This window comes from Peromyscus maniculatus, chromosome X (genome assembly GCF_049852395.1).
Source record: "Peromyscus maniculatus bairdii isolate BWxNUB_F1_BW_parent chromosome X, HU_Pman_BW_mat_3.1, whole genome shotgun sequence".
NCBI lineage: Eukaryota > Metazoa > Chordata > Mammalia > Rodentia > Cricetidae > Peromyscus > Peromyscus maniculatus.
In genome coordinates this window covers 47,789,735-47,802,988 of record NC_134875.1, presented here as the reverse complement: position 1 = coordinate 47,802,988, position 13,254 = coordinate 47,789,735, and the positions used below count along the sequence as shown (strand labels likewise).

General features: G+C 37.5%; 1 protein-coding gene across 18 annotated transcripts in view; it reads left to right on the top strand.

Annotated features, from left to right (window-relative positions):
* Pak3 (p21 (RAC1) activated kinase 3) overlaps nt 1-13,254 on the top strand; it is a 271,931-nt gene that overhangs the window by 254,479 nt on the left and 4,198 nt on the right. For all 18 annotated transcript variants that reach the window (XM_076562617.1, XM_076562616.1, XM_006970288.4 and 15 more), the window contains one exon: nt 11,453-11,590. In XM_076562617.1, coding sequence (XP_076418732.1) covers nt 11,453-11,590 — 138 coding nt within the window. The remainder of the gene's footprint in view (nt 1-11,452; nt 11,591-13,254) is intronic.

Here is a 13,254-nt window from a genome sequence, read left to right as displayed (position 1 = left end):
GTAATGCATTTATTGCTCTCTTCTGTTCCCTAGTCATAACTGATCTCTCCTTAGCTAGACTGCTAATTACTGGGAAAAAAATGAAACAAGTTTTAATCTCCATATGCATCTTCTAGCCTGAGATCAGAACTCATACTTAATAGTTTGTCTCATAAAATCTATAGCCTTCTATCAAAACAAGTATTTGCAGATTAATAAACCACAGATTTCAGGAAGCCTACATTAAGACTATGACAAAAAAGACATGTTAGAAAGACTAACTTGTTGAATTCCACTGATAACGATTGATTCTAACTTTGTGCCTTATTCTCTTTATGTGATTGGCCTCTGGCTAATTAATCAACAAGCCATGTTGAGCCAGCCGGATTCTGAAGCTCTTTTCTTCTAGACACCAGACATACTTTTCAGCTTTGCTTGTAAATGTTCTATCCCGGTGTTTTCCTAGAGAAAACATGATGTCTTGGCCTAGCTAGCCTTATTTGGGATTTGAAAAGTGAATTCACTGAACCCATGGGAAGATTGCAGACAGAAAGATACAGTATGACACTGTAGGAAGCCCATTTTTTTTCATGTTTTGGTGACTAGACACAGTGTTTGGAACTAGAAATTCATGCAACTTTAGGAGAGGTATGAAAGAGCATTCATCTATTTCTGAGAAACTATCCTGACCTACCACCAGCTCACCATTTCTAGTAAAAGGGAGTGAAACGCAGGTAAGACGGCACTATGAAGAGTGACATGCACTTGTAGGGGACAAAAACAAACAGTTAAGTAGTCAAGTGGACCTAAGTGTGTCCTGATTATGTAACTTTAAAGCTCTGGGTCATTTTGAAAAGCCATTTAAAACCTTTCTAAACCTGTTTCCTTTCTGTTAATAGGGATAATATCCATCTTACTGAATCTACATGAAAATTAGGTGAATAATGCATGTAAATCACCCAGCCCCGTGTTTAGCTTATTGTAGAAAATGTATGTGGAAATTCATGAACATGAGCAGAAAAGAAAGGAAAGGGAGAGAATATAAAGTTCTTTTTACTCACCATTTAATGGATTCACCATTCCCCAAAGAACTTTTATCCTACCGCCTGACTCCCATGGAGTGGAGGATTCTGTACAGTTCAATATAATTACCATAAAAAGGTAGCATTAAACAGAACAGGTTGAAAGTGAAGTCTCAGGCTGTGCATTACCAAGTTGCTTGCATTTCACTGTGACTTGTGTTTTTGTTATGCTTGATTTAAGTGAGCAAATTGTCTGTCAATACTGATTGCTGATGTACATTAGGTACAAAAAAATTGACCACTTCTTTTGCCCAGTAATAAAAAGATTGGGATTTTTTAAATGTAAATAAATCAACTTAATTTGCTCATAAAATGTTTTTTAAGGCTCAGAGAGTTATTAGCTGTACTGATGTTATGATGTTGGTAACCCTTCCAGAGACAGAGAGGAGACAGCTTTCTTATTGTCCCCACACAGTGCCTTAAGTTGACACTTGATGTAATTGGCCTTGGGAAATTTTTAAGCAGCCACCAATAATTGTCTTATTCTTTTTGTTTGCCAAAGCAACTGGGGCTTAAGACAAACCCAACTTTCTCTGTGAATATGCAAATCAAACATTGATCTTTTGTTAGTACCGCCATCTTTTCTAACAGATGATCTATTTTGTTAAGACTTGTGACCATAAAGACCTGATTCTAAGGAGCTAGTTATTTCTGCCAAACCAAACTTTGATTTTTTTTCCTTATCAGCACAAAGAGAGTACCTTTCTTTAAAAAATTATGTTTATACTCACAAGTAGTGGGTCTGTTCTTATCAAGCTGTGATGAATTGTGGTCCTTGTGAAATGTCTCAGTGATGTCTACTTGAAATCCACACAGGACCTTTTATCATCCTGTTGTGAGTGTCACTAACCCCCTTTAAGTGTTTGCTTTATACCTTTGTTTTAAGCATTAGTGGGCTGTACCAAACATTGGGCCACTGGCATACATTTACTGCTACCAGTGCTGAGAGGCAGTCTGGGATACAGCGTGTGAACCACACATCCTGCTTGTTCTCCTCCTTGCTTTTACATCGGAGTCCTCTGTAGAATGTAAGAGCCAATGACACTGAATTCCATCCCCTAGGAAAAGGAGGAAACTAGGACCAAAAGCAAAGCTATATTGCAAGACTTTAATATGGCACTGCTTGCGATGAGAAGTAGTTCTTCATCCCTGTTTGAGCATAGTTGTTTAACCAGGAAAGTCCATACTTATTCCACTCGTGCTTGTTCATTTCCTGGAAGAAATCATAAGAGCATCAGAACCTAGTTGAAATCTTGTTCTCCTTTCCTCCTTTTCAGACTTAGCAGTCCTGTAACACTACATATATTAGTTTCTTTTCTGTTGCTGTGATAAAAATTTCCTGACAAAAGGAACTTAAGGGAGAAAATGTTTAAGTTCATAATCGCAGGTTACAGTCTGTCATTATGGAGAAGTCAGCAAGTGGTAGAAACTTGAAGAGTCCAGTTACATTATCTCTACAGTCAAGAGAAAAGAATAGTGAAATAATAACTGTATGCTAGTGCTCAGCTAGGTCTCTTCATTATTCTACAATACAGTGTGCAGGTCTTTACATGTCAGTTAATGGAATAAAGAAAATTCCCACAGACATGCACATAGGTCAACCAAATCTAGATCATCCCTCTTTGAGACTCTCCTCCCAGATGATTTTGGATTATACCCAATTAACAGTTAAAACTATCACATTATCAAAAAGGAACAATATTAATTAAGTATACATCGCCATGATTTGACTTTCTTAAATCAATTTTTCTCTTCTGAAAATGGAGTTCATATTTAAAGTAAGCCAGCAGCTTAATGCCTACCATGTACTGGAGCATAATGTAGCCACGGGTGTGACTATATGTGACTGAGTGCATTACCTCTATGACTATGGAGAAAGAAGGGTAACGATCCAAATAAAGGCCTGCTGGCACCTTAAGTGACTTCCTACCTTCCTCTTTACTACACAGATGTCAGATTTCTTACTGTTTCTCTTATAACCAGAGCGTGTATGTCTCAAGACCATTATACAGGATGAGAGAAGCCCTAGCTAGTGAACAACAGCAACTAAGGGCCAAACTGAATCTTGTTCCTCCAACCACTGGAACCTGTGCTGTGGATTGGAATGTCTGGGTTTGATGGCGCGTGCTCATTTGGAAGTAAAGTCAGACATAAACTTCCTGAACACCAGAGAAGCAAGCATACTTTGCTAGCACTCAGTCAATGTTGTTTTGAATGTATTTCAGGGAGAGCTGGGAGCATTCCCTTCTTTTTCCATAAGCCACTGTGGAACAGCAAGCTTTATTGATGGGTTGTTGACACTCCTCTTCCTTTGAAGACTTAACCTATGCCTAAAAGGAGGGGAAAGTTGGGATTACTACAAGTAAAATAATTATAGAATAGTAACAGCATTTCTTTTTAATAAGAAAAAATAATGCCTGTCAAAAGATAGGAGGCCCTTAATTCTTGTCAAGAATTCGGCATAGGGAAGTGGGACTTGGCCATAGGAAAGCTGCAAGTTTCATTTAGATTATCCAGAAGCAGACAGTTCAAACTGGTGAATTATGAGCCAGAAGAAAGCCAAGGGAGGAACTAATTCCATAGCAAACTAAAATCCAAGAAACTAACCAGACAAAGAAAAGGGAATGTTTTAAAATGTGGTGATCAAAAACCATTGTTGGCCCAGAGAGATTCCCATATCCAGTGATTTTTCTTATCATTCCTCAAAGTACTTACAGACGGAGATAGTTTGGGTATAGACCAGGGACGCATATGCCTATTCCTCTAATAAGTACCATACCGTTGGCTAAGGAATTAAGTCCATCAAAATCAAAGATCATTGTGAAAAAACGAATCTTGGGTTGTGGTTTACATTTGCCCACTGAAATATCCACTCATATGTTTTATCTTATGGCTTTTGAAATATGAATTCACCATGAAAATCAGGGTTTTGCTGAAATTGAAGATTACTTCTGACTTTTGTTTTTGTTTTGATTTATGTCCTTTCTAACTTGGTCACATTAACATTCTAGAAAACAGTTTGCACTCTGATAAAAAGATACTTAGAAAGTTCTTAGCTGAGCCTCTTAGCACACCATGCTATTTTCATCAAGGCAGTCTATACCAGGGAAAAGCCAGTTTAAACCAGTGCTTCTCAACCTTCCTAGTGCTAAGAGCCTTTATTACAGTTCCTCATGCTGTGGCAACCCCCAACCATAAAATTATTTTGTTGCTACTTCAGAACTGCAATTTTGCTACTCTTCTGAATCATCTGATATGCAGGATGTTTGATATGTGATCCCAAAGGGTTCTTGACCCACAGGTTGAGAACCTCTGATTGAAATCTTATTCTAAGAGCCAAGCTGACTTCTTCACCATGCCTTTTACATTTCTTCCATTTGTTTTCTCTCATTTTGGTGATGGAAATAAGGAATTACTTCACCCTCCAATGGCAAAATTCACTAGCACTCCTCATCAAGGAGATGCTAATCAATGGAAAAAGACTAGCAAAAGAGCTTTCTAGCATATCTACCAACTTGATTATGTGAGTCAAAGAGTGAATTCTATCCCAAGGCCTATCAGTCCAGAATCTGTTACCTTCTCTAGGTTACTTCTTGCTTTAAATGATCACACTTTGAGTAAGATGTTGCCTTCCCAGTGTGGACTACAAAGCCCTAGAATTGAGTGGAGTTCCTTGGGCTATTGGACGGGACAAGCAGGAGGGCACCTGACAGGGCTCTTAGTTCCATCGGAGTATTTCCTCTTTAATTGGTTTTCTGTATTGGGCTATCAAATGAGATTCACTGAAACAAAGACACAAGTTTATGATTCTGTGTGCTCTGGTTTGAGGTAGCCATAGAATTCCCTGACCCTGCCAGGAAGATTGTAGTGTTGTCTTTACATGTGCTTTAAGAGAAGTGATCTTCAAAAAACATCCCAGACACTTCTTTCTCATCCATCTCCAGACCAAATCTGCCCTCCAGAATGTAAAGCCCATCCCACCCTCACCCTCACCCCAATCTCACCCAGAAAAAAAAGTTTGATCATGGTATGAAGCATGCTGCATGTAAGACTTGATAACCTCACACTGATATTAATCAAAAAGAGCACTGTAGTGACACAGCTCTTACAGGGATAAAATCATATGCAAGTAAATATATAAATTTAAATATACCTTGAGCCAGAAATTGGGCATGAGCTAATGAAATGAGCGATGTTGGGGGTGATTATTAAGTATAGTCACTTTTTCAGTGGTAGTTATTTTTCATTTTAATTTCATTTCAACTTTTAAATTTTTTGGTTAATGTGGTGATATTGTATTCCCCAACATATTGTGCACCCTAATAAATTTATCTGGTGTCAGAGAACAGAACAGCCACTAGATATAGAGGCCAGAAAATGGTGGCGCACACTCCTTTAATCCTATCACTTGGAGGCAGAGATCCATCCGGATCTCTGTGAGTTTAAAGCCACACTGGAAACAGCCAGGCATGGTGACTCATGCCTTTAATCCCAGGAAGTGATGGCAGAAAGCAGAAAGGTATATAAGGCATGAGGACCAGGAACTAGAGTCTGGTTAAGCTTTTAGGCTTTTGAGCAGCAGTTCAGCTGAGATCCATTTGGATGAGGACTCAGAGGCTTCCATTCTGAGGAAACAGGATCAGCTGAGGAACTGACCAGGTGAGGAAACTGTGGCTTGTTCTGCTTCTCTGATCTTCCAGCATTCACCCCAATACCTGGCTCCAGGTTTGTTTTTATTAATAAGACCTTCTAACAATTCATGCTACAGGTTAACAAACAATAATTGAAGCAGAGACTGTGAAGTAACACTGCTTAATGACTTGCTCCTCCATTCTTGAGTTGCTGCCCTGATTTTGCTTACTGCTGCACTGTTACCTGAAAGTATAAATGAAATAAACCATTTCCTTGGTCACGGTGTTTTATCACATTCATATTGAGAAATCTAAGACAATGATGTAAGAGTATTTTACATAAAATATCAATGATTTCTTTGTTGTTTTCTTTTAATTCTCCAGCTTTATTTGCTGAGTCAAATGGAGTATATGGTTCAAATTATAATGTAGTTTACATTGTTTCCTTGAGTAATTATATGTAAATATCATTGTTAAATGATGAAGCATTACTGTTATTATGTAACATAAAAAAGTATTTATAAATTATTCTGGATACAGAAAAAGCAAAACAAACAATAATTGTATATAGTAATGGAGTCGAGTGGGGTATTTTGGTGTACTGATCAAATCAGGGTAATCAACATTTCCATCTACTTACCATTTCAGGACCACAGAAACGGAGCAATATCAAAATTATATTTCTCTCTTGTCCTTCTACCAACTGCCTTTCCTCCTATTGTCCCTTGGCACCTGTTCTTGCCTATCTTTCTTCTGTTTCCTCTAGTTCTCACAGCTTCTCACTTTTCCTTGACTTCCTGGACCATTCTCCTTTCCTTTCTTTCTTTCTTTCTTTCTTTCTTTCTTTCTTTCTTTCTTTCTTTCTTTCTTTCTTTCTTTCTTTCTTTCTTTCTTTCTTCTTTCTCTTTTTTTTGTAACTCTACATTACTATCCTAACTCCAACTTTGAAACACCCTGTACTTCCAAACCTTGAGTACAACTAAGGTCACATAGGGTCACATCATGAATGCAAATTGCCTGCTACATGTTTCTTAACAAGAGGTTAGAATGACCATATGGGTTGTCAGAGTCATCTGGTATTTATTTTATGGTATTGGCCAATGATTTCTCCTTGGAAAAAAGTATTCCAAAGCTAGCCTGGCACCTAATAAGTCAGTAGTACCTAATTATCTTTTATTATCAACCTATTAAGGGGATAGATTCCTAAGTTCATTTAAAATGGCTCCTTAAGGACTAAGCAGCAAAACAACAGCTCCTCATAATTAGGGGACAGGTGAGGAGTTGTATGTAAGACAATATAGAGGTAAATTAGACTACGGTGCTATATTGCACTGTAGACTGTAGTGTGAAGTTGGAACAAAGTATGGCATACAGTAGTTTGTATATATAGTGGTTTCTTTTTGCAGGCTGGATTCTATTAACCCTTTTAGAAAAACGAGGAATGTCAGAGACTCTCATGAAATCAATAAACACACCAGAGTAGCAATATGCTCTGGCATTTAAACTCTTAAATCCCAGGTCACGAGTAAACTAAATCATAATGTGTCAACTTGCCCATTGCCAAATCCTGATCATAAAGCATCGAGTAGAAATTCTAAAATGAGAAGGAATTGGGACAGCAGGAGATTGCAGGCACCAGCCAGAATACAAGCTGACTGACTAAACACCCAATATGCATACACACACACACACACACACACAAACACACACACACACCCCTCTTCTACCTCTGCATGTGTCCTTTGTTTTCCATTTCCAAACTAGTAGAGAATGATCAACCACAGAAGGATCCATTTCCTCTGTACAGGGAAAAACAGAATGAAGTATGCCAGATGTTTATGAATAGTATGCCTCATTTCTTGACTTCCCTTGTCTGTCTCTCCCCAGAGACTATAAAAAGCAAGAGAGGGTGTCATGCAGCACTTTAGAGCATGGAGTCTGAACTCATAGTCCCTGAATTCATATATTGACTTCTACATTATTAGAAGTGTGACACTGGGCAAGCTGTTATTTTTAATCCTATAGTACAGTTTCTTTGCCTGTCCATTGAGGATCATAATAGCATGAGCTAATTTAATACTAATCAGTAAATCAATTTTATGTATTCATACTTGCTATGATCATATGTATACTAATGTTGAATATAGATGAATAAACCTTCTCACTCTTATTGTTTAGTGATATTGTACATTCAGTAGATTTTCTATGGACTCAGTTGGGAACCCACTCAATATGAATAACATAATTTCCATGCGAAAATGGACTGTGAATCCCCATTGCTCAGCTTACCACAAGATTTCTCAACCATACCCTATCTGCTTTGTAAATTGTTCCATTGTATTTGTACCGAGACTTATACTTGCAAGCATATTTCCATGAAAGTCTCCTGGTTTGTTTTTCAATGACTTAACATAAACTTTATAAACTGCTATAATGAGTTGAAACCACAAACTAAAGCTTTTTAATTAAATAGTCCTATTTCAGCACTGCCTTAATGGAAATTTATGGGTTACATATGGATTGTCTTGAGACTTCTTTGGAGAAATGTGGTAACTTCCACAGTGAGGGCTTTGATCTTTCTCAACTGAGGAAATTGCCAATAAGGTAAATTCAATTACTGCTCCAATTAGATACACTGCTTTTCTCTTAGTACTTGGGTAAATTCATTTGCACATTAGGGGTAGTGAAAACTTTAATGGTTGTTGTTATTGACTAGATATTTATAGTTATCATAGGGATGTTTACAATACTAGAAAATTTTAGTTACAGTGAAAAAAACTACCATTTTAACTTTGCCAATCATATTTCTAATATAAATGCAGTCTATATGTCATGGTCCTATAATGCCTCACCTTAGGAAAAATATACCTTACTTAATGATCTAATACGCTCTAGTATGAAGATCTTCCTTGTTCAGTATCAGATAGAGAAAAGAAATTTTTGAAACTGTGAAGTTTCTCGACACAATTTTTTCAAGTTTCTGGGAGCACTTGTTATCTCCCTTTCGTCTCGGGTTTGTCTCAATCAAACACGTTGTGCTTAGCTTGATCCAGATGTTCCTCCCTTTGATAGTCTATCCTTATATATACTGCTCATAGAACTTTGCTTTTTCTCCCCTAGTGAGTAGTGGTAGTCAGTATGACGACACGCCAGGCGTTGCCAACTCAAAAATTGTGGTTTTCATTCTTTGCTTATCTTCTTATAACTTAACAGAGTACTTTATGTTCTAAACTTTAATGTTTTGTGTATCAATTTGTTATATTCCCAAAGCAACTAAATTCATAAACTTTGGCTTTTATTGTACAATAATACATCCTTTAAAATATGCAGTTTCAACAAATGACTACAAAATTCAAAGAATATCATGGATGGTATAGTTTCTGCTTTCCTTGGGTTCACAGGAGGAGTGACAGATCTGTAAATAAAAAGTACAGCCAAATGCATTGTTGAAACAGACTTATGGACTCTGGAAGCTCAAAAGCGGGGAAGGGCAACCATTCTCCTTGCTTCAGACTGAGGGACACAAGATCTTCTCTGCTAAAACACAAAGCAGTCCTCTGGAAGCTGGAGTGGTTGAACACTGCATCTACTTGAGCAAAATGCTAAAGACTGCAGAGGAGATAACATTTATGTCAGTGCCCAAAAGTCAAGTAACAGTTTACCAGATACTAGAAGATGAAGAAAGCAGGAGAGGAAACTAAGGAAGAGCATTTCCTATTCAGGATTAAGCAACAAATTGGTGTGATTAATACGTGAGCTTTGACTAGTATGTATGGGTGGAAAGAGAAAGTTCTGGTGTGAGAATAGAACAGAGGAAAGCTGAAAAAGGAAGAAGAAAAAAATCATACCATATGCCATGCCTATCCTTACTGTGTCTTGTGGATCAGTGGTTTGGAAACAAGTATATTGATCCTCTGGTTCCAATGAAGTGTTGTTTGGAATGATAAATAGAACAAAAAGCAAAACTCCTTTGACTGAATCATCGTACATGTGAACATAGGGTCCTAAAATCTCTACTGTTTCTCTCCACCTTCCCCTTCTTCCTCAAATGCTCTTGGGGAGGAATCTAGGGCAATACCATCTGAAACTCATATCTTTGGATAATAGGAGGCCACTAACAACTTTTAAGCAGATAAATGAGTGATGAAAAGAAACGCGAGGAAATATAATTGTGAAAGGAGCTGGGCTTAAGAACAAAAAGGTCGAAATAAGGAAAATCAATTAGGACAGTACGAAAGCTGTCTGAGAGAAGTCCTGATCTTAAGCAAAGATAATAAGAGAAGGAAGTGGATGACTGTGAAAGCCATGACTAAATGTTACATTGGTAGAACCCAGAAGAATAACTGTTGAGAGTTGTGAAGTTGGTAGTGTGAAGCAGGAGAACACAGGGATGTTCCTGTGCTTTCTTGCTTACACTAGAAGCAGATAACTATCTTCAAAATCTCTCGTCTGGTTTCTAATAGCCAACTCAGTTTCCTAGAATTTTCAGTCACTCCTTAAAAGTGGCACATGATCATTCATGCCCAGATTTATTTTCCCAGTCTTCTTCATCTAAGACTTGGCTTTGCTGGTAAAAAACCCTTTTTGTTGTCATTGTTGTGTTGGCTACAACTGTATTTGTGTCTCATTAGCAAGGCAGTGGGTAGCAATTTTCTTTTTTATGAAGACAGCCCCCAGTTTACACACAGGATGTGTTCCAAAAGTTCATTTTTAAGTTAATTATTTGGAACCTAGAGTGTATTTTCCCATAGAAACAACCTTATACATAGTGATTAAGTTTCCAGGCCAGTCCACAAAGGCCAGTTTAGTCCATAATGTAACTGAGCGTGTGGATTTTCGCAATGGAAATTAGGTAGGAATAATACTGTTGCAAATAAAACGAAAACAGTAATTGAAAAAAGAAATAGTCTGAGGTTTTAGTTTTCCTCGAAGGGCAGTGCTTGATGAAAAACACATTTAATCCTAAGAGGACAAATGCAATAGATGAAGATTGGACACCACAGCTTTTAAAATGCGTTTTAAGTAATGCTTCTGGGTAGGGGTTAAAATAATAACAATTATCAGGATTGTGTTCATTGTAGAAAGTTGAAAAGTACATTTTAATATATTTTAAAAATCAAGTCACCAGTAATTGTAATGCCAGAGAGAGCTACTTTTAGCAAGTTGGCTTGCCTTTACTTTTTTCTTAATCTATGCAAATGTATAGGGCATGTCCATTGTACAAAGTGGTAGCTTTCAGATTCATATGTGCATTTGCACCTGGATAATTCTATCTTGTCCTTCACCACTCATTCCCTTCCTTTTTCTCAATAGTGCCTCTTCTACTTTCATGTCATCGGCAATCTAGATTTCATGTATGAAAGAAAAGATATTTTTTCTTTCTGGGTCCGACTTATTTTATCTCCTTTACTTCCATCCATTTTCCTAGGAATGACATTATTTTTGTCTCTTATGTGCCCTTCCATAGTCTAGCAATAGTAGTTAAGGTGCATCCATGATGATGAACTCCCACTACAACAATAACAACTGATATTATTAGTGAAGGAGAATCAGATCAATAACCAACCAGGTTCAGAGTCAGCTGTTAAGCTATAAATCAATACAACCTGTGCTCAGTCCCACCTTAACAGAAACCATGCCCATGCTATTCTCTAAAATGGACTCTTTTAAGACCTATAGTATAAATAAGAAGAAAATTGAGTTATAGCCATGATTTTGCTATATATATGCTGAATAGATTTGAATATTTCTTCTTTATAGGCCTTATATCTGATAGCCACTAATGGAACTCCAGAGCTCCAGAATCCCGAGAGACTGTCGGCTGTATTCCGTGACTTCTTAAATCGCTGTCTTGAGATGGATGTGGATAGACGGGGATCTGCCAAGGAGCTTTTGCAGGTGAAAACGAAATAGGACAATTCAAAGGGAGAGTTGCTATGTTTAGCTTTTCCATGTCAATGTGAGACAGTAAGAGATCCCTGTTGAGAGTTAGGATATTGCCATTCAGTTTTAGACTATAGGCATATAAGTATAAGCATGTATTTATTACATGGTTGGCTGATCATGTTGTCTTGCCTTTTTTCAGAAGAATTTGAATTTTAATCTATAACTCTCTTTTGCTCTTCCTGAAATCTTATACTGCATGGAAAAGAAATGTGACTTTCTGGTACTGCTAGAACTTTTTTTCTAAACTTTACTTGTGCCTCTGAATGTTATATGCAAGTGCTCTTGGCCAGAGGTAATTTCCTACATAACTATGCAAATATTTCCAACTCTAATGTTCTATTGGTCAAAGTACTTTTGCTTGTGATGCCAAATGGTAGACCAGCTTGCCTGGGTGAGTAGCATCCAATGGAGAGTGCCTCTGTAACCATTTGTCCTTTTGATGGCTCTCAGGACCAGTACAGAGGATGCTAACTGGGGCCTGTCACCCACCTCCCAAACTCTTTATGTATATAATCTCATTAGGTTCTTCCAACTGTGTGGGATTTGTTGGTGACCTATTTTGCAGATGTTGAAATAGAGACTCATAAAAGTCTTGAATGGCAAAAGAGCTCTAATTGGAGCCTAGGTTTGCCCAATTTTCTGCCATACATGAAATGGAAACTAAGGTAGATTTTTAAAAGATAGATTTAATTTATAAAGCAGCACATACCCAGGATTACACAAAGTTTCACTGCTAGAGACCATTCCTTCAGGAAGAGTATCAAGACCTGTGGCATCTAAGAACAACAACTGCTTGTCCTCGCTGTGACTTTGAATAATAAGGCCATTCAACAAAAGGTGTAATATTGGTATGCAGAATGCTAACCATAGACTCACTGTGTTCTCGCCTGCTTCCTTGCATGGAAAATTCTCTTCCAATTGCTTCTAACATCCTTCTAGAGATAAAGACTCATGTCTGGGGGAAAAATTCTTGACCTCTGCTACACAAGATCTTTTCTTATTTAGAGGAACTGGAAAGGCTGCACCACTGCACCATTCCTTTTCTGTTGCCTGTGATCATTTTCCAGATCATCATAGGGTCATAAAATATCAAATCTGTAATGACGCTTTGTTAACCTTCTAATTAACGCTGAAATCATACATGCAAAACATAAACTTGTAAATGCTTCACTTCCACTTTGTTCCAAGCCTGTTACCACATATATATCCCTGTGCCGATGTCTCTCATCCCTTTTTTCCAAGGATGCCAAAGATACAGGATCATTAATGTAACCACACAGATAAATAGAGCATAGAATCAGTTATCTTTCATTGTTCTGACTCCAAAGCTCCTGTAGCTTTTGTGTGTCACACAAAAGGACTCTGTTGTGGAGATTTTAATATACCTTTCAAAATGTTGAATTAAAAATGACCAAGAAACATTCTAGAGAAGTTGTTCTCAACCAGTGGGTCGTGACCCCTTAGGGTCATATATCAGATATCTTGAATATTGGATATTTACAGTATGATTCATAACAGAAGCAAAATTTCAATTATGGAGTAGCTATGAAAATAAGTTTATGATTGGAGGGGTCACCACAACATGAAGAACTGTATTAAAAGATTGCAGCATTAAC